This window comes from Ambystoma mexicanum, chromosome 9 (genome assembly GCF_040938575.1).
Source record: "Ambystoma mexicanum isolate Mex_15411 chromosome 9, UKY_AmexF1_1, whole genome shotgun sequence".
In the NCBI taxonomy this organism is placed as follows: Eukaryota; Metazoa; Chordata; class Amphibia; order Caudata; family Ambystomatidae; genus Ambystoma; species Ambystoma mexicanum.
The window spans coordinates 310,682,057-310,709,956 of record NC_090931.1 but is presented as its reverse complement, the minus strand read 5'-3'; the positions used below and the strand labels follow the sequence as shown (position 1 = coordinate 310,709,956).

The 27,900-nt window shown below is 46.2% G+C and overlaps 1 protein-coding gene across 3 annotated transcripts in view; it reads left to right on the top strand.

The window, feature by feature from the left end:
- ZZEF1 (zinc finger ZZ-type and EF-hand domain containing 1) overlaps window positions 1-27,900 on the top strand; it is a 3,309,810-nt gene that overhangs the window by 2,993,834 nt on the left and 288,076 nt on the right. For all 3 annotated transcript variants that reach the window (XM_069614719.1, XM_069614718.1, XM_069614717.1), the window contains exons 48-49: window positions 1,509-1,868; window positions 27,350-27,493. In XM_069614719.1, coding sequence (XP_069470820.1) covers window positions 1,509-1,868; window positions 27,350-27,493 — 504 coding nt within the window. The remainder of the gene's footprint in view (window positions 1-1,508; window positions 1,869-27,349; window positions 27,494-27,900) is intronic.

Sequence of the window (27,900 nt, the reverse complement as noted above, 5' to 3'; positions counted from 1 at the left end):
AGCTTTTATATCTCTAGGATGTCCAGGGTCAGAGTGGACGACCTGCTTTTTGTGGGATACACTGGACACCGAATGGGCAAGGCTGTTACTAAACAGACCATGTTCAGATTATCCTCACCATTACTGAATGTTACAGATTGGTGGGAAAGGACCCTCCGGAGGGGTTGAGAGCCCACTCCACTAGGGGCGTGGCTACATCCACAGCTCTGCAGTGGGGACTTCCTGTTACGAATATTTGTGACACAGCAACGTGGTCTTCCATCCACACCTTTGTCAAGCATTACTCCCTGGATACACACCATGGTCAGGATATGGCCTTAGGTAAAGCAGTGCTTTATTCTGCCATCTGATTGGGGATTCTAAATTATTTTCCCTCCTCCATTCACTGATACTGCTTTGGGAGTCTGTCAAAGATGTGGAATACATTGGAGGGAACAATTAATTCGAAGAACTAGTTACTTACCAACTGGTAACGTTCTTTCGACTGGATGGAAATGTGGGAATACTTTGGAGGAACATCCAGTCGAAAGAATGTTAACAGTTGGTAAGTAACTAGTTCTACTCATCCGGTCTTTGCTGCTGTGGCTAACACACCAAGCCATCACACTGAGTGAGTTCCCAGACAGCTGCCACCATGTCAAACTATCCAAACCCAGCAGGTTCGGCTGGTAAAATGAAATGAGCTGAGGTGCCACAGTCAGCATGCCATAGTGTTTGGACGGTAATGAGGGGCTCCAACAAGAGGCCAGTGCCAGAGTTCTAGCAATAAACTTCCTTTTTCTATCTGTTTTTGTTTCTGTGGTTTCTATTTTTGCATCTGGTACACCTACAATGAAAGGACAGCAATGGAACAACACACTTTTGATTTTAAACCAATGAAATTCCATCAGCCGAAAGTTATTTGAGAAACATGACCATTCTACTTTCTAATGTTAAGATCACATTTGCTTCTAAATATGGGCTTCCATTGCACTACTTCCATTTTTCATTAGGAAGAGCTAGTGGTCAGGCATCAAAACTACAACTGCATAGGAACAATGTTGTAAACAACTGATTTTTGACTATTGTAAGAAAAGTGTCTTGTACTATGGTTCTATTTTTTCTTTTACAGACGATTAATATTCACTGTGCAGATTTAGAAGTCTGTTTATTTTACTGCACTCAGTTTTTGCATATAGAGAAACTGAGCATAGTTTCATATTGTCTAAGGTTATGCCGTTTGGTTCTGCGAGGAAGATGTCATTAGAACTCTAGTGGTTTCACAGCCAATAGTTAACTGCAAGAAGAAATATGTGCAGGAATCTTGTCTTGGTTTAGTAGGTTACTGACTTCTAGTTTGTGATCTGTGCTTTGTGTAGGTTTATCTTAATTTGATATAATTGCAACAAGGATTGCTTATTACATATTTTCATTTTTTGGAAATGGTTTATATAAATATAACTTTGCATTAAATAATCATTTGTTTTAAATCATTTAAAGCATGTTCTCAAAACTATTTTCTTTTGCAGTCAAAGGCAGTGCGCTGTGACAAAGCGACAGAAGAAAACAATGTGGTAACTCAGAAACTGATCACAAATACCGAAAGTGATCTCCAGCTTAGCTATGCTAAGCAGCGTCGCACTAAGAGTTCAGTACTCCTGCACAAAGAACTGGATTCCAGAAGCAAAAAAGCAGTACGAGATTACCTGTATCGTGTGAATGAGGCCACTGCTGTCCTTTACGCAAGGCATGTCCTTGCCTCTGTGTTAGCTGAATGGCCTGATGGTTTGGGAGTGAATGAAGAAATCCTGGAGCTCAATGGTCCTGCCCACATGACCTACATCTTAGACATGCTCATGCAGCTAGAAGAAAAGCAGATGTGGGAGAAGGTATATTTCCTCCATGTACATTCATGTATCTTGAGAAGCGTTTAGAAATGTATTTTAGCTATTTTGAAACAGGCTTCATATTTTTGAGGTGTCGTCATGCCGTTTGTTAAACGATGCTGCTAGGAGAAGTAGAGTTTAACATTCTGTAGTAGAAGGGGCAGCCAGAATCCGGAAGATCCAGAAGCCTGCCTTCAATTTGATGAGTATAGCTTTGAGGTGGAAGCCTTTCAATGTTTTGCTCTGATGGCACAGGATACACTGCTATATTTTGTTTATTTGGGACTGCACAGAACATTGGCTCTGCATAGTATGGATGTTGACTTGTTTTGAGAGTTTGGAATTTGGTTTTCTGGTGTCCTGCAAGGTCCTGATTTTCTTGGCTTGTCCAATATTGGGAAAGCATGCACAAAATTGCAAGACTGCAAACTACTTCTCAATGTTGTTAACAGCCTGCTACAAAAAAAAATGTTCTGCTGACATTCATCAGATTGATTGATTGGGAGTCTATAACAACCTGACATGTTACATGGTCTATAGTTGCATTTTCCCAAAACTGCAGGCAGTCCAAGAGTTAACAACTCTGCATGTCCGGTCCTGAATTTTCTTGTCTGCAGGACCCCCTGAACCCCACAGACCCCTGACGATATCTGATCAACAACTGGAAATGAACACACCTGAAGTCAAAACATCCCCATGGGAAAGGGGAAGTGGTGAAAATAATAAACAACATATTCCCTTCTTCATTTGAAATGGATGCAGAAAATGAGGAAACAATGTTACATTTGTTCATATAGTCTTATGTCCATTCAAACCTCCTCCCTCTTCGTGAAATGAAAGCTGTACCTGCTTTCCTCCTCGGAGAGCTGGGTGGAATAATTTCCCAATAGGGTGCTGGTCTTCTTAATCTCTTAAATTGCTGAACTGTCCCACCTAAATGTAGTTGAATCTTACTGAGATTAGTTTCTGAATTGGGCCTAAACTGGAGCTTTACCTACAGAGGACCTTCCTGCATGAATAGGGACAATGAAAGGCAGTTTAGAATGCCTGTGAAACCTTGAAGAGCACCTTTCCACCAATAAGCTTTCAATTCCATCTCCACCATGATGGACTGGTAAACTCTCCTTCTGAAAGATGTAAGGTTAAGTCTAAATAAACTACGGAATGTTCCGTACACAAAAGTTAAAATAAAACTGATAATAGCCCAAACCAAAAACAGAGCATCACGTAAACATAGTCTGGTCCAGACCTGACATGCTTAGCTGCATGACAGTTATCAGTCATTCAAGGGCTAGATCTGTGATAAATAGTCTTCACTGATTAGTTCTATACAGTGTGACAAATCTTTGGATGTCCCTTCTCCCCTAGGTGGAGCCCCTTCCCATGAGGCCAGGGAGGTGAGGCAGCTACACGATAGTCCACCTGGGGCTGGCACTCAGTGGGTGGGGACGACTGTTCGCGGAGAACGTAGTATGTCCAGGCTATACCTCAGCCTCCATCCTCCTCCTACCCTGTTCAAGGTACCATACTACCCCACACTTCCATGTACTTGTGTAGGGTAGATAACTCAACCTCCTTAAAAAGTACTGAGACGAGGAACTACCTATGTGAGTTATATGAGCAGCCAGACTGCTGCTCAAACTATCCAGAAGAGACCACATCACTACAGCCCTAAAAACACTGCATTGGCTCCTAGTCAACCGTCGCAACACCTTCAAAACAATGTGCATAACACACAGGGCAATCTGCGGACAAGGAGCTGAATTCCTACAAAACAAAGTAACCATCTATAAGCCAACGAGACTCCTCAGATCATGCAATGAAATCTGCCTGGAAAAAAACCATACCTTAAGAAAAAACTTTGGGGCTCCTCCTTCTCCCACCTAGCTGCAAAAACTTGGAACAAAATCCTGAAAGAAATAAGAATCACCAAAGACCACCTACAATTCAGAAAGTTACTAAAGACCTGGCTCTTCAACATCACAGATTCAAACTAAAAAAGCAAAACGACCGAACGGGAAACGCAAAGAAATGGATGACAAATTTAGGATGATACTGACAACATCCAGAACAGACTAAAGAAACTCTTACTACAACAAGAGAGACGATGCTAAGTCGAATAGGATACTAGTCACACATGAGGACAGAATCAGCATCCCTAGCCAACTCCAAGCAACAACCTCACCCGCTCCATAATTGCTATCAGGTATCATTCTCGTATAGAATTGTGTGAATGTTAGCACTTGCCACACCTTAACTAAGTTGTGGACATTAGCATGGGCATTGACCGGATGGAGTTGTGAATGAAGGCAGGTGCCGCCCCTGGACGTAATTGCAAGCGCATTTGTCCATGTTTTGAAGGGGCTGGGACCGGTAGCCTGCACAAGCAACTGAATAAGATGAATGCCGACCAGCCGCCACATATGGATGGAGTAGCCTTGGCTGACCAATGCTACGCAACGACTGGATTGGCAATGCTCTCTGGCCCAGATTTGAAGGGACGGTCAAACGCCTACCTGCCCCGCATACAGACGGGTGTCACGTAGGTGGCTGAGACCGAACTTGGGCAAGGTTATGAATGTGAGTGGATGCCATGTGAGAAAGAGACTGTGAGTGTCGGACGGCCCCAGATCTGGACGGAGACACAGAGATGCTTGCGCACCCAACCTGGGAAGAATACAGAAATGTAGCACCTTGCTTCCAGACAGCAATGCCAATTAACCAATCCACTAACACTTTCACCTTCTGCATACACCTCTCAAACTCTAACCAAACACAACCACAAGCCTACAACAAACCAATCCGCACAAACTTCACTACACTACAACAACAAAACAAACCACACATAGGCTCGCACAACAGCACACGACTACTGACCGTAAAACACCCCAAGCCCAACCAACGGCATCACCAGGATGAGGCGTCGAAAAACACATCACTGCTCTCTTGCACTTTTCCAGCTTGTTTCCACCAACTCACCCCCATCCTCCACTTTTTCATAGCCGCCACAGCGCCAGGGGACCACTCCGGTGGTGATAGTGCACGGTACAAATGTCCTTTAACATTCGCATATGTGAAGACTGGGACGAAGAAGAAATCAAATAACCAAGTTGAGAATGATAACATCAGGACCAAGACAAAGAAGAGGCGCAGAATAATGAATAGCGCTCCACAGAACCAAAACCAGCATTCTAGTCAATGGACAATATGTGAGCAAGTGGAACATAAAAAGGGAAGAAGGACTGAAAATTGCATTCCGCCTTCCTTGAGGAGCCGCAAGCAGGTTGACGGTGCGGTGAAGGGAAGCCCAGGAAACACAGACATGAAGCGAGATGGTGAAGCCTCCGAAAAGGGTCTGAGGAGAAAGACCCTTCTCCCGACTGGAAGCAGTTTGCAGATACCGACGGAAGAAGAGGGCCCATGCAGTCTGTCGGAAAGGTAGGCAGCGGCAGCAGGGAGCAGAACCTACGGAGATGGCCTAGCAGGAGCAGAAATTATTTCTGAGAGAGTTTTGGACGGACAACATCGAGTCCTGGAACCGGCTGGAGTCTGAACGGAAGCTCGCCAGAGGTTGGGCCATGCTGGGGCTAGCTTGTAGGGACAGAAGAAGGTCCTGGGGCTATGTACTAAAAGTTGGACATACCCAGAGAACCAAGCTGAAAGCGGAGCTTGGGAAAGAGACTTTAAACTAATAATTGCACCTGAAGTGAGGGTCTGGGACCCCAAATTACAGAAGATAAAGTATAACAAGTATATGGACAATAGCAGTACCTGGCAGGGTAGTGAAACAGTTATTCAATCGGCAGAGAAGCATGAGAAAGACCAGGGAATGGGAGTCATTCCCCCTCGCGTTGTGAACATTTTGAGAAACCTGAGAAAGGGCACGGGATGGGAGTCATTCCCCCTGGTGCGTTGAACTGGCAGGGAAGTGTACCAGATCTGCCTACCCGAGCCACTGGAGAAGCTCATTGCAAACAGAGTCTTTGAGAAAGGCCAGGGTAATAGTCATTCCCCTGGTATTGTGAGAAGCTTGAGAAAGGCCAGAGGAAGGGAGCCATTCCCCCTGGCGTTGTGAACATTGTGAGAAGCCTGAAATAGACCACAGGAAGGGAGTCATTCCCCCTGGCATTTCAGGAAACTGAGTAAAGAAAGACACTTGAATAAAGCCAGGGGAAGGGAGGTATTCCCTTGATGTTGTGAACTGTACTTGGGAAGGAAGACATACCTCCTGGGAATAGAAACAAGGTACCTGGAGAAGGGAGGCAATCCCCAGGACACCCATGGTGAAGAACAGTGATGGGCAGTAAGGAAAACTGGTAGTTTTGAATTGGAACCTTTTTTGATAGGTTATCTGAGACTTTCAATCTGGAACTGTGTGTTGAGACTTTGAAAGGGATTGTGACAATAGGAATGGAGTAATTCCCTCAGGAAATAGCCCCCCCCAGACCTTTTGTACCATATTATGCTCCCCAGAAAAAGGGAGCCATTCTTGTGCACCAATCCTTTTTGTTTAGTTATAAGTGTAAGGGAAGGAAATCGGTTTCTGAAACAGGACTGTGGACTTCCTATTCTCCTGGACATCCTGACAGACTCCTTAGTGTTTTTGGTTGAGGTAGGGCAACCCCTCGTAGAAAATAGGGAAAGTTGGGGTCAGTCTCCTCCTTCTGCACCCTTACAACAGCCACTCTGTTTCCAGTAAGAAGGGTACGGGGAGGGGCACATCACATCATCCCGAGATTAGTTTCTGTGATGAAGTCACCTATTTTAGACTGGATGATGGGGCTGGGATGGCGATGGGCACCAGGAGCCACCATCCTCTTTGTGATAGGCAGCTTGCAGTATGTAAACAGAGCATCCGTTAGGCTCCCCTACTCATCATCAACCTTCGAAGACGTACCATGTCACTCAAAACACTTCTTGTGACCAGAGGAAAAGGAACGCTAGTCATAATAGCCACCACTTAATGAAGGGCAGGGGTCTGCAACCTTTCGCTGTCTAGTTGTTTTGGCCTCCCTTCGGCCATACTTCTAGTAAATGGTGTAAGATTTTTGGAATCATAGTTCAAATCATCTGGAGAGGCACAGGTTGTTGACCATTGACTTAGTGGGAATGAAAGCAATGTGCAATGTACCAGCGATTGGGTGGTGGGGAAAATACCTGAGATTCTCTCCCCACTGTTGTAACCCCTGAAGCCAGTAGTCCCAATAATAAAAGGAGTTTACTTTTTCAAAGGGGGTTGCCTTTCCCTTTTCTAAGGGTATACAATCCGTCTCCTAGGACTGACCCATTAGTCAACCCTCCTAAGCTCCTATGTTTGACTCACACCTATGGCCCACTTGTCCCTGAAAGACACAGGTCGCCAGACTTTAGTGGAGCAGTGGTGGTCATCAGATCGAAACATGCATTTCACTTCAACTATTTCACTTTTGTAACCTTTTGCACAGTGGCATAACATAAAATATGGAGGGACCCACTGTGAACCCTGCTGCGCACCTGCTTGCCCCCCCTCAAAGCTCCTCAGATGCACAGTCCTCACAATGCTCCCGGGCGATCATGCATACATAATGCACATGATGATCATGTTGCAGCAGGGGCGTGCTGCACTAAATTAAAGATATACATTTTTTTTAATCAAACCTTCTCGAATTTACCAGCTGCTACTATACGCTGCCTGTACAATTGCTTACAATGTTCACTCCAGCAGCAGCTTTTGGTGGCTAGTGTAGTGTGCAGCTCCTGAGAGGCTAGTACCATTGTACACGATTTAAGGTCTGTGACGTCAAGTGAATATTTTTGGTGGTAATCTCTCCCGCAAACAACTCCCTCAAATTGGTGCGAGCAACCACAGGGCCGGGGAGACCTAAGCTAATGTAAGAGGGTGGTGGGGGTTCTCCTCCCAAGAAAATGCTTAAAATAATGTATTGAATTGGTGCATTTTAGAGTACTGTATTTGGGAAAATGGGGGTAGGGGGGACATACAATTGGTACTTTAGGGTAACACATGAAATCATCTCGTAGATGCCATAGTTCCAACAGTACAATGTAGCAATACTGAACATGTTCATAACGCCCTTGGCCACAACTTATGTCTGTATTGTCATTTTAAGTCAATTACATGTAGCTTTCCTACAATCAATGCTAATATGCTCACTTTCTGGGCAATTTCTGTTTGGACGTGTTCAGACCAGGAGGATCCAGGGCCGAAGCCCTGCTCAGACAGCAGGTAAGCATGCACCAACATGTGTTTACTCCCTCTGTCCCCACTGGCCATGCACATCCCTCTGGTCCCCCTGTGTTGTTCCCTTGTGCCCCCCCTCCCTTCTCGCACACAGGTGCTGTCTGTTTTGCTTGATTCTTCTACCCTGCTCCCCCTTGCCCGCTCCAGGAGTCTGTCCTGGTGCATTCTGGTTTCACCATCACTGTCTTGTGGCCAATGCTGGATTTGACTTTTATGGACTTCATTGATTCACGTTGTGTCACCCTTTCTCATGGTGGCCCTGAATCATGCTGTTCCCATCTTCATCTTGTATCCAGGCTTGCAACATTATGTGTTACTACTGACTTCTGCAGTTGTATTTGTTCTCCCCTCTTGGTTCGCCAGTCTTTTTGACTGCCTACTCTTCTTCCTTTTCCTATCTCCTCTCCTCCTCCCCTTACTTTCTTCTATGCACTTACTCTATCAGAATTGTCCCTGGACCTAGTATGATAGCAACCTCGCCTGTCTCCTGCCCTTGATTTTTTTTTCCTCCCCCACCCCTCTCCAGCCCTATCTGAAATGTTGTCAGGCCTTGTACGATAGTCGCTTGTTTTTTTCCTCCCCTCCCTTTCTGCACCCCTCTCCCTCACCTTTTGTTTTCTCCGGCTCTACCAGAAATGTCATCGGGACTAGTACGGTAGTCGCCTGTCTGTTTCCATTTCCTTCCCACTCCCCCCTCCCTTCCTTATCTCATGTCTTAGCTCTTAAACTATCTGAAATGTCGTCAGGCCGAGTACAATAGTTTCACATCCTTACTGGTCATGGCCTGTAAGAATGTCATTGTATTTTCCCTTGTTCCCTCCCTTGCCTTGAAGCGCTTTGACACACATTGTGTATAGGCGCTATCTAAATAACCTATCATATCACTGTAAATCACTTTCATGAAGCTGCACCCACAATTTATGCCATTGCGGCCACAATCACTTTAATGAAGGTGGATCTGCAATCTATGCCACTATGGTCACTGTAGATCACTTGCAGGAAGCTATAACATGGCTGATCTAGCATTCTTCTCTTGGGCAGGGCTTCTTCATGGTGACCCTCTTCCCATCACTGCTGGGAATTCAGGCTTCATTCCTCTTTCACAGTGGCATGCTCAGTATGCTGACAACATTTGTAGACAAACAACAAGAACACGACAAAGGTCTGGATCGTGGGTTTACTGGTAAGGCAAGGCCCTGCAGCCCCACACAGTGCAGCTGGCCAGCATCAAGGGCACCCCTTGACCTGGGTCTGCGGGGGCACCTGCAACACTAGTGCTGCTGCAAAAAGCTTCATGTCTAACATAGGCCAGTTTCTGAGACTAGCAGGTAAGTGTAGCGAGAACCACATTAGAACAGGAATCTACAGCCCTGAACAATAAAACGTACCCCTATAGTTCAATTACTGAAACGCACAGAGATGGTCGCAACTTCCCTTCGCAAGCTCAAAAGGGGAGTGCTCAGGAGTGTTTCATGGAAGAGATGTTGAGCAAGAGTCTTGTGTGCTGCTGTGCAGAGACACGGTGGTAACAGGAGCATGAAAATGTAGCGATCAAAATGACGAACAGTCCTTTTGCTGGGTTCAGTATACCAATCGGCCCCTGCAAGCACGGACCAGTCAGAAGCAGCTACAAGAAACAATGTGCATGTGTAAAACCATTCCCCGCGCACAGCTTGTGGGGTTATGCAGCTGACTGCGGTAATGTTTTGTTTGTCCGTGCTCAGGTCTGCACTGGCTGAAAATCACTTTGTATTACATTACATTACATTTATAAAGCGCAAACTATGGGCCCATAGGCATAAAGGTGCTAACAAAAAGATACAAGACATAAAAACAAAGAAGAGGGCACCAGTACCAACCTAAAACAATCCTATCTAGGATGGTCACAGTGAACAAGCTACTGGCAATAAAATTTGTCGACAGTGCTACCCCGAGATCCTGCTTATGAGAAGAGAAAGGTTTTAAGTTCTTTCTTCAAGACGGCCAGAATTTTTGGTTCACACAGGTAGTCTGGAAGTAAGTTCCACAGTATGGGGGCTTTGAAAGCAAAAGCCCGTTTTCATTTTAGAGGTCTTAGGTCTAAGTTGCTCCAAAAGATTCTGAGCCCAGGATCTTAATGCTCTGGTGTTTACTTTATCATTGATATGCCACTGAAGATATGGAGGCATCATTTGCAATCTACATTCAAATGTGATAACCAGTGTTCCAAATTTAATTCTTGCCTCCACTGGAAGCCAATGAAGCCCCCTCCTGGCAGCAGAGACATGTTCATGCCTGGTAAGCCCCACTACAACTCTCACTGCCCAATTGTGAACCTGTTGTAGTTTCTGTAGGTCCAATACCTAATGATGGGCTGCAACAGTAGTGTAGTTTGGCCCCTATTATCGCTCTTGCTATAGTTTGGGTGCTTTTCTGAGAAATAAGGGGCCTCAAGTGTGACAATAGTTTGACATAATATACTGATGAAGACACGACCGAGGATACGTGTGCTTTCATATTAAGAGACTGGTCAAGGGTAACGCCCATTATTTTCGTTTTTGGGAGTGGGCATATAATATCGTCCCCCAGCGTGAAAGAGCTATAGGCATGATTTAAAACCTTCCATCAGTGTGGTGAACCTACAATCATTAACTCAGTCTTGGCCCTATTCAACGCCAGATAATTATTCAACATCCAGTTTTCGATCAAGCTGAAGATTCTATTCACTTCCCACTCGTCCAGTTTGTTAGGGAGAATTCTCTGTTAGGGCTGAATTTCCTAACCTAGTGAGTCCCCCAGCAGCTTTGCTGGATTTCTGGAGTTTGTTTTTTCCATCCTGCCAAGAGTGAGGCTCTTTTTCTCCCACTCTTGGACATAAATGTGTGTAATTCCTTTGAATGCCAATGTGTTCTATGGGCTATGGGGTCTTTTACTCCATAGGGTCTCATATGTGTTGCTATGTGTGTTACACTGCACCCTCCGTGCCGTAGCTCTGGGGCGTCCTAGCGGACCTCCATCATAGACTCCATACCCGGGGACTGACTACTGTCTCCCCGGGCATGTAAAGTCACCATTGGCTTTACTAGACCTAAATTTACTAACAGAACTAGTACAGACCATCCTATTGTGGACGTACTAGTAGGGGTAATTCGATTACTCCTGGGTCTGTTATTCGAGGGGGCACTGTCCCGTCCCCCCTCGTCGAGTTTTGGCTGGTGGCAGTGGAAACTACTTATTATGTTCGACCCCGAATATAACCCTATGGGATTCTTCCGATTGTTGGAGATTGATACTTTTCCTCGTTAATCTCTAACATACCACCGGTTTACTTATCTTAAATAAGTCTATCGGATGGTATTTTCTGCCAGAACTCGGTTTTTAAAATGGCGTCTGTGTTCGTCTCTGTGACTCCTAAACCAAAGGTTGAGCCCTTTGTTCCACTTTTGGTGGGCTTCTGTACAGAGACCCTCCAAAGTTGTGCCATTCTGTCTGGGTTACCACAGGGGTGTGGGAGGGGGTTTAGGCACCCTGGACTGAGTTGCCTTGCCAACTCCAGTCGCACTCTGGTGTGATTGGCCCAAGTGGTGAGCCACCCCGCTCACCACTTAGCGTGTTTTGATTGACAGCTAGGCTGAATGAATGGGGGTTTTCTGCATAAAAGCAGGGCTTTTGGGACTGGATCTTCAGAAGTCGCCACAGGACCTAAGAATCCGACGAGGGTAAAGCTGAGCCGACCTGCAACGACGACACCTCCGGTGGAGACCTGCGGAACCGACTCACCACTTCCCGACGACAGAGGAGATCTCCCTGCCGGAGAGTCTCTTCCCTTGACTGGTGGGAACAACCAGTCCCCTTTGCTTTTTCTTCGCTCCAGGACGCAGTGGTCGAATTGCCCGTGCAGAGCACATCGGCAACCGGATAGCCACTACCCCTTTACCGCGACCAAAAGGTGGTGCCTTGTGACGAAGCACTCCGCGGCTCGTCTCTTCCCTGGTGGTGCACCAGACTTCACTTTTTTTCGACGACGAGATCATCTCTACTCTTGGCAAAGACCCGACGTGCATCCACCACCAGGAACAACTGCCCCCGCCGGAGCTGTCTCTCCACAAACAAGGTACCGTGTCCGCCTGGCTTCCCTTTCTGCCGGATCGAGTGAGGTGTCTTAATCCTCGCCTTTCCATTGGGTCGCCTCCAAGCATTCTTTAACGTGTTGTTCTGAACTGGTCCAATCTTTCCATAACAATTTTGCGATAAAGACTCGAAGCGCATTTCCACTGAGACACTTTTTGGGACATATCGCCTTGCCTCTCTCCGAGTGGGCCTGGCCTCTGAACTTTGTGATCTACAGTGCGATAAAGACTCGAAGCGCATTTCCACTGAGACACTTTTTGGGACATATCGCCTTGCCTCTCTCCGAGTGGGCCTGGCCTCTGAACTTTGTGATCTACAGTAAACCCTGCCTTACTTGCCTTGCATTTGTCCGAAAAGTATTGGTACCGAGTTGACTTCATAACCTGCCTTATTTTTCTCTCCCGTCCTAACGAATACTAGAGTACCATCTAGATTAAAGCATACACCTCTGTCTGCAAATAAGTGATGCCGGTGAACCTAGACTTGTCAAACTATTGTTAAGGGGGATTGATCTTTTTCTTCGTATAGTAATTGTGATTGAAGTTGTTTGCCATATTAGTGCCAGAGTGTTTTCCATAGATGTGTTGTTATAAATAGATACCTTTATATCTTTACACCGAAGCCTTGTTCCGTGTTTGCTTGTTCTACTGTGCGGATTGCCCTATATTGTATACTCCACATACTGCCCAACTCTTCTTGAGGGAAGTCTGACTGTTCAGCCACAGCTACCAAGTGAATCTGTGTGGTACAGGCTGCTACCAAGTGGGTTTACTGCCAAACACCTGTAGTCCTAAATCTTTTGCAGTGGTCCCAGAGGGAACTGCACAGGTTTCCGCCTAACACAGTTCATGAGAGCCAGTTGGATGTACCACACATTTGGTATCATCGGCGTATTTGGAAAAAATGACACCCTCCTGCTCCAACATGTAGAAAAACGGTGCCATGAAAATGTTGTAGATACATGGTGAGGTGATAGCTCCCTGTGGCACTCCATAGAGAACTGGAATAGGATCAGCTTCTGCGTTATCCGAACAGACACTACTGTGTCTGTTTTCTAAAAAGGAAGCAATCCAAGCGCAGGGTGGTTGGAAAAGTTAGCCACTTCCTTAAGTCTCGTATTCAGTATAGAGTGTTCGATTAAATCAAAGGCTGTAGATTTATCTAATGATATGATCAACGAGAGCCCACTCTTATCCATTTGAGTTAATAACCTAGATTTCAACTCCAAAAGAGAAGTCTCAGTTCCGAACTGTGTTCTGAAACCTGATTGATGAGAGTGCAGTTTGGGATGTTGATTCAAGTGTTCGGCAATCTGATGGTAAGCCACTCTATCAAGAATTTTTTTAAAAAATTGAGTATTTGAAATGGGGCGGAAGTTCAAAGGATTATCTCTTGACAATCCTGGTTTCTTGATAATAGGGGTGACTTTAGCTTGTTTTAGTTCCAAAGGAACTTTCCCTTCCTTAAGTGAAGCGTTAACAAAGAAACAAATTGCTTTGACTAAGGACGGAGCACAGGATTTGATGATCGTAGAAGAGCATGCATCACTTCTACACTGTGATAGTTTCATCTGCCCTATTATTTTTTCAAGTTCAGTTTCAGTTATTGAATGAAAATTGAAAATGGGAATATCTGGATTCCTTATAAAGACATTAGGTATCATAATGTTCGAAGAAGCCGAAATCTGCTTCTTTTTTTCCAACATAATTGCTCGGATGTTATCCAGCTTACTTTGTAAACCGTTTTGGATTAGTTGACACCAGTCCTTATCGTTTGTTTCAGCTAAACCTAGCGGGGCAGGCGTACTTTCCTGTTCCTTTAAAATTCTAAACAATTCTTTAGTGTCAGAAACAGCATTGCTTATGCAAGAGTTATGATAGTTTCTCTTAGCCAACAATATGGCATTTTCATAGGCCAAGGCAGCTGTATTATAGGAGGTTAGTGAAACTGGGTTGGTGTCCCATTTCCAAACATAGTAGGATTTCATCGAGACTGATTTGAGTTTTCTCAATTCCTCAGAAAACCAGATGTTTTTATTGTAGTTATCTTTCCGTATCTTTTTGTATTTGAGTGGTGCTAATTTATCAGAGATGCTAGTCAAGTTAGTATTAAGCGCAATGACCATATCTTGAACTGTCAAAGCTTTTTCAGATGCGAAATCAGTGTGCTGCCAATCCTAGGTTCTATGTTAGCAGTTACCAATTGTTTAGTGTTACGGGAAAGTCTTTTCCTGCAAAATGTTGTTCTTTTTTGTTATGAAAGGTACCGAAATAGTAAAATTAACAAAGAAATGATCAGACCAAGGGCAAGTACTAGAGCTAGCTTCGCTGCAGGAGGTATTAAGTACACAGAGCCAGTCTAGAGTATGACCCAGTGCATGAGTTGGAGACAACATGCAATGTGAGAAACCCAGATTATTTAGTGCATGTTGTAGCTCAGTAGCCCCCTGGTCCTGCGTAGATCCCAACCAATGATTAAAATCACCCAGAATTATGAATCTTGATGTGGTTTTAAGTTGTGGTAAAATATAATTATTAATTGCTTCAGATAGATCGATTTTTGAGGAAGGAGGACAATAAATTAAAACAAAATTGGTGGTAACTTCTGCATTCATACCGATTTTGATATGCAATGTATCTATCCCTTCCAAGGAGAGCCCCACTGTTTCCCAGACAGTTAGAGTTTCCTTTAAAATGAATGCAACCCCCTCTCCTCTCCCCTCCGCCCTGTCTTTCCTAATCATGGTTTAACCTTCTGGAATAGCCATGTTCAGTGAGGGAGCCACAGTCTTGGTTCGCCAGGTCTCTGTAAGAGCACAAGGTCCAGTTTTTGGTCCTCAATGATATTTGCAACATCAGTGGCATGTTTTACCAACGATCGTGTGTTTAAGAGCAAGCAGCACAGCATCTTTACAGGCGTGATCACTCTGCAAGGCAGTTTCACAATGTCTGGGGAAATGAGTTTGCTAGAACCTGATGTAATATTCGTGTCTGAAATCAGATTGGATTCTAAACAAGTTACAGCCAAACCCTTGTGAGTCTGTTTGTCTATATTACATCTCTTCGTATCACGTGGATTGGCATCCATACTAATAGGAGCTATATTAGGTTTACATATTGCTATATCAACGGCCAATGTTGATGAAAAGGCTCTGGTATCAATAGTAGCTGCCATTAATCGTATACTAGATTTCATCCGTTCAGCCGCAATTAACTGAAGTGCTTCTTGTATACCCATATCTTGATAGGGAAAAGAAGTATAGTGCCCTAGTCTCGTACAAGTCGCGGACTGTCACAGACTGTAATGGGCTTGACCTGTGCGCGCAGGCGCGTTTGTGCCGGGGTCAGGGTTCAGAATTCAAGCAAAAACTACCAAGCTAATGGGATTTGTAGTCCCCAGAGCTGTGCAGTTCGTGAGGGACACCAAGAGCTGCTAACCCCACGTAGTTCGCCCAGAAGGCACTTAAAGTAGTGTTAGTGCAAACACAAAGGAACACAAAGGAATTACTTTCTATTTCTTTACAAAGTTGTCTGAACCTAGCCTCTAAACAATTTAAAATGCCGTCAATTTAAAATTCTACACGACGTAAGAAATGCTATTATAAAATGGCAAGGGTTCTAAGTGATCTATAAACACCTATGCAACCAGCAATATAAAAATGATTAAACAAGCCTATTATACTCTCAGTGATGGTGCTCATGGAATTAATGCAGTGGCGATTTGGAGCAACGAGGTGAGGGAAGCAATCGGGAAGGGAGGAAAGGAGGAGGTGGAAAGAGGGGAGTACAAAAACTGAAACAATGAGGGCAGAATGACCTTGTTAGAGAGTCACAGAGAACGGAGAAGGAAGAAAGGAGGGTACGGTTAAGAGTGCAGGCGCGAGATAACAGAGACATGTACAGAAGAGGGTGAAAAGCATGAAACATCTAATGAGCAGGATGGAAGTAAAAAGTGAAGAGGAGGAAGTAAAGAATATGAAACACCAGTGTGAAGAAGGGTGAGGAACAGTTAAAATCTGAATAGCAGGAGGTTGGAAGGAAAGCAGAGGAGCAGAAGGCAGGAGAAAAACAGATAGGCCAAAGGCGTGGAGGAGGGACAGAAGAAAGGAACAACTGAAAGAGGGGGGTTGGGAGAAAAGTATTGAGCTGGGAGGGGAATGGATAGGAAATGGAGATGGAAGGAGTGGAGGAGGGCAAGACAAGAGCAACATCTGGAGATATTGAGGAGAGACGAGGGAGAAGTAAAAATAGCGAAGGAGATAAGCACAATAGTAGAGAAACTGTTGTTAAAGAGGAAAGAATGCAAAGATGAAGCAGAGGATTGAGGACAGAGAGAGAACTGGAAGTTGAAAGGGGAAATAAAGATAACCTGGGGCATCGGGAAGGACACATCACTAGCTGAGGAGTGGGGACCAGAGGCAAGCAGGAGAGCAAACTGTGAAGGGATGTCTAGGCCAAGAGACACCTCCCTGAAAGAACACATGGCAGCACAGTGTTTACAGTGTCTCTGGCCTAATCTGCCAAAGATACTATGGTACCTGTGCCCCATCATATGCAGGCCTCAGGGTGAACTGGTACGGCTACCTCCTAATCTTGGAAGCTTGTGCAATGATTCCTGGGTCCCTCGAGCTCTGATTGGTGCAAGGGACTGCCTAGTAGGAACTTGAGGGCATCCTCACATCTATTCCCACAGAATCTTCTTCTCTGATGGCCAGGGAAAGGCCATCGCTCTCAGATCCTGACCCTAGGGGTGGATATACGAGGGAGGATCACCTGGGTGGAGGGACTTTAGGGAGTGGACAGAGGATGTCTTTGGGTGAGACATGGCACCCCCTTTCCCTTGTCTGAATGAATCCTACCGTCCCCCTGCCTTCGTAGGTTGTCAGTCTTTACCACTTTCTTACATACAAACAACCCCACACCCATTTCCCTTTAAGACTGGGATGAGGAGGAGGCAACTGGGAGTTATGCACACTTTAATTCATTCACATAACGTTGGTACTGAGACAAGGAAGAGGACTGTGGAGGAGTACCATTGCAATAGCCAGGCATGTCCCGCTAATAGGTCCAACTATGGTCAGACAACTGAGGTAAAGGACTTGCACGTGCAACTAGTTAACATGTCCCAGGTGCATAAAATGGGAGACCGCCCGGGAAACAGAAAGAGAAACCCAAACCCCCCTGTAGAGAAGGACGCGGCTGGCAGACGTGGAGCAGGCTGCTGAGGGGCCGGCAGGAAGGATGTCATGTGCAGCAGAAGGGTGAAAGTGACGCAGGGCTCCTAGCGGGCCGCAAGAGGGTCGAGACACCTGCAGTCCCCTTTGCCAGAGCTGTGGGACTCTGAAGTCTCCAGATTGATGCAGGTTGCTGCAGCAAAGTTCGAAGATGGTGAGCGCTGTTCGCAGGCATATGAAAACGCTGAATTAACTGAAAACTGTGATGGTTGGTTTTGGAGACAAAATTCAGGGTTTTTGAATGCCAGACAAGTTGCAAAGTGGATATCAGTACTTCAATGGATTGCTTTTCTCCCATAGATTCCTCGATTGATAGATATTCTCTCCAGCTGCTCTGCTTTAGAACATTTTGACAGGGGGCGTAGTGAACCTCGACCCGGTCATCAACCATCGATCCGTCTTGCTCGGTGTCCGGTAATCAGCTCTGGACATGACATCAGGCATCGTATAAATAACACATCACTACGGCACAACCTCAGTTGTTTTTTTCTGCGCGCTAACACCCTGTTGGGAACACAGAGCTTCGACTTTCTCTACGTTTTCATCAGAAAACCTTGTATTTTTCAGGTATCCGGTTTCAAATGGTGTTCCGATTGTGGCACCAAGATGTCCATCACTGACCCACACAAGTTGTTTCTCTGGTGCCTTCGGCTGACGGGTGTCCCTTGTGTGCCAAAATGCAACCTAAATCCCTTCGCAATCAAGCAGCAAAATTCACTCTGGGTCGACCCTCCTCAAAATCTCTGGCGTGGTTCGATCTTCGGAGGCCGAAAGTGACGGTCGTACTCCGAGAAAGAACACCGGCGGAAGAAGAAACGGTCCCACTCGAGGAGTCACTCCTCCTTGTCCTGAAAGAAGAAAAGGCATCACTGCCATCGTCCGAATTCCGAGTCGTCGACGGAAAGAAGGCCTACCACCTGCCAGGAGTGGGAGGATTTAAAATCGTTGATGATTGCAATTTTCAAGCAGCATGCTGCAGTTGGTGCGGCTAACCCCCCCCGCCACCCCATGCAGCATGCTTCGGAGCTAAGAGCGGCACTCGGTGTACCTGACCCCTCTAGTGCCCCGGTACTGTCAGGGTTGCACACCGGTACCCGGCGCAGGAGTGGATGTACCAACTACCCCCACACTGGTCTTGATACCTGCAAGACGAAGCTTACGCAGGCCTTCGCGACCAGGGCAGGGAAAGAGGGTTAGGGTCTCGTTGATTGGATAGGTTGGGGGGTTGTGGGAAAACCGGGAAAAGAGTAGGGCGAGGTAATGGGTAGGTAGAGGGAAATTGGGTGAGGCTCAACTGCTGCACACCTTCATCGTCATCTTCATAACACACCATATGTTAATTCCTGCAGTGCCTACAGGCTGGGCCAAACAGTACGCTTTCTGAAGTATGAATCACATAAACAACATTTGACCCCTTTGAGCAGTTCAATTGGCAGTGGGCAACCACTGTCACAGTTAGATTAGCATGCAACACTTAGCTTGGGTTCATTGTCCGGTCCAAGTGCTCGGTCCTTGGAAAGCTGTCAGTCTGTGCTGCGTCTCAGAAAACGGTGTAGACTGGTCACATCTTCCGCTACGAAGAAAGAATATGTGTTATTCTTGGTCACACATACACACGGTCATTCACTCCATGCCGCATTCATACTTTATTCCCAGGCTTAATGATACGGCTCCCCACGGACTATGCCGCTCGCCGTGCTTGTCTTTTTAGCAAACAAGTCGTTAGTAAAAATGCCAGCGCGAGCTTCGCCGCGCGTGGCTTGGGGCGCGGGTATTCTCCGTTTTACGATGCCACTGTTGCGTTCCTCATATCTGCATGACTCGCGCTGCTAAACACTTTTATCCCAGGGCTTGTACTTATCTCGTATGCCGGCGCAGGGGCGAGCGATATGGACTGGGAGACTGTGCCCCCTGCGCTTCCCAAAACTCTCTCTACGGGCTTTCTCAGGACTGAGTATTGCGCGGCTTCGATTCCCCGGGTATGCGTCCCCAACTTATCTGAGTATAGGCGAGGGGCCGGTTTCTCAATCAGGCGGGGCGGGGCCCCTCGCACGAGTTTTCCTGCGGAGCTCGGTGTCTCACGTCCTTCTCCCCAGCGATCTCGAGCACAAGCCCCGTGCCGGTGTTTTTGCGCGTTGGGGCGTACCACGCCCGATCCGATCCCTGATTGGCTGTCTGTGCGCGAGTCATGCTGGGAAGTGTAGTCTCGATGCACTTGCAGTGCCTGCAGCCTACAGGGAGGACAAAGCAGTCTCCTGTATGGCAGCACCCTTCCCCATCCTACCTGAACACTACACACATCCACAACACGTGGCCCATAGTGCAGGGCACCCACCAGTTTCTTCACTTTAGGTTTCGCTGCATGATTTTTGCGTGCCCCCCCAGGTCTGCCCCTGACAGGTACCGACAATGTTGACATTGATAAATCTTTTGACATAAAAAGAAATCCAGTGTAAGCCGGATTACCCCTGTGCATCCAAGGATGTCGACACTACTGCTTTTACAGCTGGCTCAAGGCCTCCAAGGTGCTAGTGGTCTTGACACCTCACCAGACCTCAAGTTTCAGCAGTCCCAGCCCCGTCTTCACAATACCCCTAAATTCAGGGCTCTGGTAGAAAGGGTTATTGACACCCTGGGATTGCACTCATCAGTGGCGCCTGTACAAGTTTATGACCTTACTGACATTCTAGATGAAGGCCTTGCTACTGAACGCAATATGACTCTAAACCCGTCCATTGCCGATCCTTTAGCCGTGATGAGGCAAAACTCATGTTCCCTTCCTCCCGTCAGCTCCACCATTTCCGGGAAATACAGGCCAGCTAGAGGAGACCCTTCATACCTCTCCTCTCACCCTTCCCTAGAGGGGCTTGTTTATGCAGACTGCTACCGTCTCTTCTAGGCCTGCATCTTCTACATCCACTGTGCCTCCAGACAGAGAAGCAAGAAAAGTAGATGCCTTGGCAAAAAAACATTGACTTCAGGTAGCATGGCCCCCAAAGCAACAAATGTGGCAAGCAGTTTTGCCAAATACTCCCTTCAGTCTATGGACAGCAGTGGAAAATGCTGCTCAGTATGTCCCAGAAGGAGAAATGCGTGAGGGCTTCCTGCAGCTAGTGGAGGATGGGAAGGTGGTGGCCAGGCAGTTGCTGCGAACAGGCCTGGGCATCGCTGATTGTGTGGGCTGATCTATGGTGTCAGTCATAACACTAAGAAGGCAGCCCTACTTAAAAACCTCTGGTTTCTCACTTAACGTCCAAGTAAAACTTCTGAACATACCCTTCCATGGCGTTCTACTTTTTGCCCAAAAAGCTGACAATTCCCTGGAAAAGTTAAAGGAATCCAAAATGGCTGCCAAATTCTGAGGCCTAGCTGCGCAGCCTGGCAAACTTGGATTTAGCTTTGCCTCAAGGGCATAAGGCTACAGGTGATATGCTCCTTATGGCAGGAGAGCGCAGCTCCCACCGGCCAGGCAAGGGCAGAAGCATTTCTCCACTCCAGAACGGGCAGAGGAGCTTCTAGAGGTCAAAAGGAAGCTGCAAACCAGCCTCTGAAGCTGCTTTGATTTACCCCTCTTACAGCACGCAGGTTGGAGGACAGGTGATGGAGCATTTGCTCCAGTGGCAGGAAATGACTTGCGATGCCTGGCCTCTAAAGCTCATTCAATGGGGTTAGTGTCTGTCATTTGTAAGAAACCTAGACAGATCGCCCCCACCTCCAATCCAACCGGGACAGGAGCTCCAGGAAGAACTGATAGCCCTGTTGCTGAAGAGTGCTGTGGAAGAGGTACCTTCTGAACAGAGAGGATGGGGCTGGCATTCCCAGTTTTTCTTGGTGGCCAAGAAAGGAGGAGATCTCCGTCCCATTCTTGACCTCAGGGCCTTAATCAAGTTCTTGAGGCAAGACATATTCAGGATGGTGACGTTGAGAGAGATTCTCCACACTCTCGTACTACAGGTCTGGCTGGCGTCTATAGACCTACACGAAGGGTTGGGGAGCTCACTGCGAGGATTTGTAGGTGAGCGGTGTTAGGGAGAATTCTCATTCTATGGCTAATTTCCCTTACCAAGTGAGTCCCCCAGCAGCTTTGCTGGATTTCTGGAGTTTATTTTTTCCACTGGGTAAGAGTGTGAGCTTTCCCCCCCACTCTTATCTGTGTTTTGGCATGTGTATTTCATCTGTTTTTGTGATTGTGGACTCTGGAGTACACCACTTCAGTAGCCCCACTCTTTTGTGTGTTACACAGCACCTTCCGTGCAGTAACACAGGGTTGTCTTTTAGACTTCCCACCAACTCCATTTCTAGGGCTGACTACTGTCCCCCAGAAAAGGGTTAAGTTGCCATTAACTTTACATAGTCATTTAGCCACAGATCCAGTCCACCCCATCTTACATGGAATATTGGAAAGGGTTAATTCTTAGCCCTTTTTATCTGTACTTCTTGGAGCATTGTTTCGCTCCCTTAACATTAAGACTTGGCTGGTGGCAGTGGTACCTACCCTAATTTTCCTACCGCGATTATATTACATAACGTGGTAGGGTTTTAGGCTATTTTAGTAGCCTCGAACTTTAAACCCGCTAGCCCAAATACTTTTTATTTCGGCTCTGGTTGGGTTTAATCGCCATTTCATCCTTCTTGGGTCTTTCTTTGCACGGCAAACCAGGTTTGCCTCCTTTGTTCGCCGACCTTTGGCGGGCTTCTGACCAGAAGCCCTCCTTTGGCATCTGGGTGTGTAGGTGGGCTGAATGTGAGGGAGGGGTGTAGTCACCCCCTGCACAGGGTCTCCTTGGAGACCCAAGTCGCACTTTGTGTTGATTGGCTGAGGTGGTTGTCTGGGCCAGACAACCCCCCTGCTGAGTGATTGACAGCCAGGCTCTGTGAATGTGGGATTTTGGCATAAAAGGCAGGACTCTTGGGCTAGAAGGCAGAGTCGCCTCTGGAACTACAAGGAACCGAAGAGAAGCGGAAAAGTAGACCGCTGCTGCAACCCCGAGTCCCGGTGAAGCCCTGCTGCAGTCCTGAGCCATCTACCCCTTCACGACTAAGAGAAGATCCAGTACGTAGTCGTCTTCCCTTGAGCCTGGTGGGATCAACCAGTTCGTCTTTTATTCAGTCAGAGAATCCTCTCCTGGGTCGAAATCACTGCTGTGATCCAGATAGCCATCAGAAGAGCCCTCTCCTGATTTAAAGGATCGCACCTTTTATTCATCGTTGTCTTTTTCGCTGCTGCTGGCCTCATCCCTGGGTAGTGCAGATCGCTCCAGATGTCGTCCTTGTCTCTACGACTGAAGCCGCAGGAACCGTGAGTTTGCAGGAACTACCAGGAACAACTGCTGTGGCACCAGTTTTTCTCCAACGGAATAAGGTACTGCGCACACTTGGTCATGCTCTCCGTCTGACCAGCCGGAATCGGGGTGAACCCTTTTCCTCCACGAAGATTTCTTCTTTCTTCCCTCCCTCTTATAACTTTTTCTTCCATTTGACAATCTTTACTAACTCTTGGCATCTCGAATCTCGAACTGTTCAACGTGTGATCCTCAGCAACTGAGCATCTGCTCCATTGACACTGGCGCAGGCCTATTGACTTTAATCTGTATCTTTGAATAAGTCCTCGAGTATCTTTGCCTTGAAAATGTATTGCCTATGATTTTTATTCACTTTTCCCTTGTTTGAAATTCTAAAGTACAAAGTGTGTTTTAACTTCGTGAGCATTTCTATTCGCGGGTATGTGTTAGTATCGCAACACTGGTCTGTCAAATCCTAATGTACTTACCTTGAATTTGCTGGAACAAGTGGAATTGGTTGTGTGTAGTGTATTTTACATGTGGTTTCCAATTTATAGAAGTGTAGTGTTTTATAACGGATGGTTTAAAATAAATGTTCTTACATTTTTTACCTGAAACCTTGAGTCAGTGTTTGCTTGAGGCACACTAATTGTGGTCCTTTGTGTAATCTCTACTACTGCTAATTTACTCTTGAGATAAGTCTGGCTGCTCCGCTACTGCTACCACTTTAACAGTGTAGTAAAGGCTTGTACCAAAGGTGAACTTGTATTACCACTTGTAGTCTTAATTGTGTGTAGTGGTCCCTAAGGGCACTGCACAGGATTCTGCCTAACAAGCGGCCTCTAGTCAACAATGAAAGCCAGGTGGCACATCAAAAGGCTGGAGTTGCGAGCCATCAGGCTAGCCCTGAATGCATTTGCCCCTTCTCTGCAGAGGAAACATGTCCTCGTCCTGCCAGACAACAAGCAATGTGGTGTGCTGTCCCGCACCCCTCTGCACGGAGGGGATGATGCTTTGGTTCTGGTTGCTGGAGAACAGGATCTCAGTCTCAACAGTTCATCTGGCGGGCACAGAGAAGAACTTGGCGCATGCTCTGAGCAGGCAGAGCATGGTCTCGCATGAGTGGGAAGTGTGCCAGGAAGTCTTAGAGGAGGTCTTCGCTCTCTGGAGTACCCCAGCAGTGGATCTGTTCGCAACAGAGGCCAACAGTTAATGCAAACAGTTCTGCTGGGAGACGCATTTCTGGTGGATTGAAACTTCCCTCTCCTATATGTGTTCCCTCTGATTTCTGTCATTCCATGGGTTCTCTGGAGGTTGAAGATGTTTCGGGCGACCATGATCATGATCGCCCCGGATTGGGCGAGGAGAACGTGGTACTACCTCTTGGATCTGTCCACCTCACCGGTTGCCTTGACATCCGGAGCGCCTAACCCAGTCGGAAGGTTGAATACTCCATCCGACTCCAGAATCCCTCAACCTACATATGTGGCCCTTGAGAGGCTGAGAAATGATGACTGGAACCTCTCTGAGGAATACTTGAAGTGTTGCTGGCTGATCGCAAACCATCTACAAGATCTTTGTACGCGTGCAGATGGAGAAGATTTGAGGCGTGCTACAGGTAGAGCGAGATTGACCCCATCTCTTGCCCCACCACTACAGTAGAGTTCCTTGTGTCACTGGCCTCTGCAGGCCTTCAGGTCACCGCAGTCATAGGATATTTGGCGGCCTTGTCTGTGTTTAAAAGATCCCCAGATCAAGGTTTGTGCTTTATGATCCCGGTAATGGCACAATTCCTGAAAGGCCTTGTAAATAGGTTTCCGCCAACTCCCTTTTTTGTCTGGATTGGGACCTTAATTTGGTTCTGACATTTCTAATGGGGGCTCCCTTTGAGCCTATGCACTCTTGTCCATTACGGCTTCTTTCTTTGAAAACAGCCTTCATGGTGGCTTTTAGCACCCTTAGCCACCCTTTCTGCGTTTCTTCTGGGAGAAAGTTTCACTCTGGGTAAGGCCTGGCTTCCTCCCCAAGGTTGTCTCAGAATTTCACCTGTCACAGTCCATTGACCTTTCCGATCTTCTATCTTCTTCCGCATCTTTCTAAGCAGGAGGAACGGTTACATCGCCTAGACCCGAAGAGGGCGTTGTTATTATATCGCCAGGACAGCTGATTTCAGGAGAGCTGACCAGCTCTTTGTTTGCTTTTCTTTGGCCCGTAAGGGCTTGTCCATAATCAAGCAGACTTTATCCTGATGGATAATTTTCTGCATAGATGAAAGCTACCAGTCCACTGGGTAGGAATTACCAGCAGGCATCAGGGCCCATTCGACAAAGGGAGTCTCAGCATCTACTGCATTGCAGAGGGGAGTTCCTGTCTGGGAGATTTGTCACGCTGCGACATGGTCCTCCCTGCATACCTTTGCAAAGAACTACAGCCTGGATGTGGCTCGTACCTCTGATGCACGTTTTGGCAGGGCAGTGCTGCAAAATGTCATAGTATGACTTTCTGCCCGCCTCCTTCATTTACTGCTAGCAGGTTTATGTCTCCATGAGGTTTATGGTGCCGGCGGCGGGTTAGTGGGCCATAGGTTGTGGAGCTAATGGTGGGGAGTTATGACTCTTCTCCTTGGATGGGTGATTGTTTATTCATTGGACAGCATTGCCTGAGGTGTGGTTGATCTGCCTGGCATATGTTTATTTGGTACCGCACACAAGAAGGTTTTTTTTCTGTTAGGTCGGGAGGTGTGTTTTGCCTGTACCACAGGGGTGAGAGGGCGGTAAAGAAGGGAGCTGAAGTGGTATGGTTTGTCATAATGACCTGTGATGTCCTTGATGATGTTTTCTCCTTTATGTTAAAACCTTAATAAAAATGTACTTTTAAAAAAGGGTTGCATTTGCAGGGTACTTTGGTAGAAGTCGCCCTGACCACAAAAAGAGGTAAACGTTCCTAAATAACCTCTGGGGGAAAGAGCAAACATTTTAGGGAGTGATGATTAACAGTAGGGAGAATGAGGAATGCAATGTGGTGTTAGAGTGGACAAGGTGTAAGAGTTAGGGCTTTTGGAGTGAGTGCCAGTAGGGCCATGGTCTTCTATTGTTTGGGATACAGGTCCCTGATAACCAAAATCCAATTTTAAAAGGCTGTTTAGGGGCCACTAGTAATCACAACGCTATTTAAAAGGCAATAAAGGACTACTAGTAATCACAAAGAAGTGTTTTAGTTCTATATAAGTTCTGGTCTAAGAGATACTGTATGTGGCAGTTCTTGTAGTCACCCTGGAGATGCTGTATGTAGAGAAATGTGTACTGGTTTTCTAGGAGGTTACACGTTTAGAAACTTAGGGTACTAAAGTCCTAGCAGTTTAGTTACTAAAATGCCTATTCGTCTATCTTTTGCTTTTGCATGTGGGTGATTACAGCCTTGAATGGGCCTGGCTTGAGGTTACACAAGCTGCTCCATTATGTCTGGCTTTTCTGCAAGATATGTGATAACGACTTCCTTGAAGATTTTTTTTATCTGACCATAAAGAGAAGACGAGTGGAGAGAGAGAAGTGTAGGCATTATTATTTAAATTTCCCAGAGCCTCTCTTGGTGCAGGAGGTTGCATGCATTACTGCTTTGAGGGAAGGATGTAGAGAAACTCTGGAGACCTGTCTCCAAGCATCAGTGTGTAAAAAATGTATATGTGCTTGAAACGTTCCAGATGGTCGGCAGTGCTTGATCTCCCTGGGTTGAGAGGGTTGATTCCAGGCATTTAGGGTCTCATTCTGATTTTGGCAGAGGGAAAAGTTATTCCCTTACCGCCAGTCTTTTTGGCGGTAGCAGATTTACTGCCAGTTTTACCATTCAGGCAAAATCCTGAGTTTGCTGTTGAAGTGAAGTATTTACCTCCAGTATCATGAGGTAAATCGTTTACTTTAAAGCCACAAATCAGAGGAAATACTGTGGCGGAATTACCGCTCCTGCCAAAACCCCATGAGTAACTGGGAACTAACACTGCCCTACCCCCATGGGACCAAGAGGCAGTAATGGATTTTGGATGTAATTCGGTGGAAATACCACCACAATATTCCTTCATGTGGTATTTAAAAGAAATATATGAGGAAAGGTTGACTCCAGCTGTTTTAGTGCGAGATGTGCGATTGTGCCTGAAACTGTGTCATGAATCCATGATTGGATCGATGCATTTTTGTTTTCACTGGAAAGGAAGATATATTCATGTTTTAGTTCCAATTTAGGTATATGGTGGGCATTCAGAAATGACTGGTGGCCGGACAATCATTACGTTTGGTGATATGTTTGGGCAGGCAAACTTTGAAGAACTCTGAAGCTATCTTTCTTTTGGTGTAGGTTGCTGCCATCGAATGACATAAAGAAAAGACTTTTAGGCATGCCTTTGCGTATCATGGTGTGGAGGGGTCCATTTATTACTTTCTGCTTCCCTATCCTTGTATAGGCTGTTCTAACAGAAACACATTAAACAATGGCAATTCATTAACAAGCAGAAATTCTTTTTCTTTTGATCATCCATTGCCTGGTGAAGCATTTGTTAGCTTTTTTTTCTTTGGCTTGTTCTAAATGCTGAATCTCTTTTATGTCACTAACATTGTTTTCCTCTCCCCAGATTTTGCAAAAGGTGTTGCGAGGTTGCAGTGTTAGTATGCTGGGGACAGTGGCACTCACAGCATGCCAGTTCATGGAGGAGCCTGGGATGGCAGTCCAAATCCGGGAGTCCCCGCATCCCTATAACAACAATACTAACTTTGAGGTATGGATTAAGTCAACACCAGGAGCAATTTTCAGTAATCCTGTTTGAAAATAAAGGCTGATCCAATCTTATCTTTTTTAGGGCTAGAGCAAGGCGCATGCAATACATAATCTTGAGTCAAAGAGAGCAAAAACATACCAGATTTTATTAGTTTCTTAACTTTTCCCCTATGATAGATGTCTAGTTCATGGTGGTTCCTTGTGGTGCTTTTGCCTCTGCTTTCTGGCTTTGCCCAATGTCGAATAAGTTGGAGTTACTGTGGGCTATGTATGGTAAGGTATGTACTTGTGCAACGGAAAATCCATCACATTGATCATGCTTTTGAGACTACAGGTGACAGAGCAAGCTGGAATTGGCAATAGTCTTTTCACAATGTTGCATCCTCAGCAGGTGAAATGAAAGTCGAT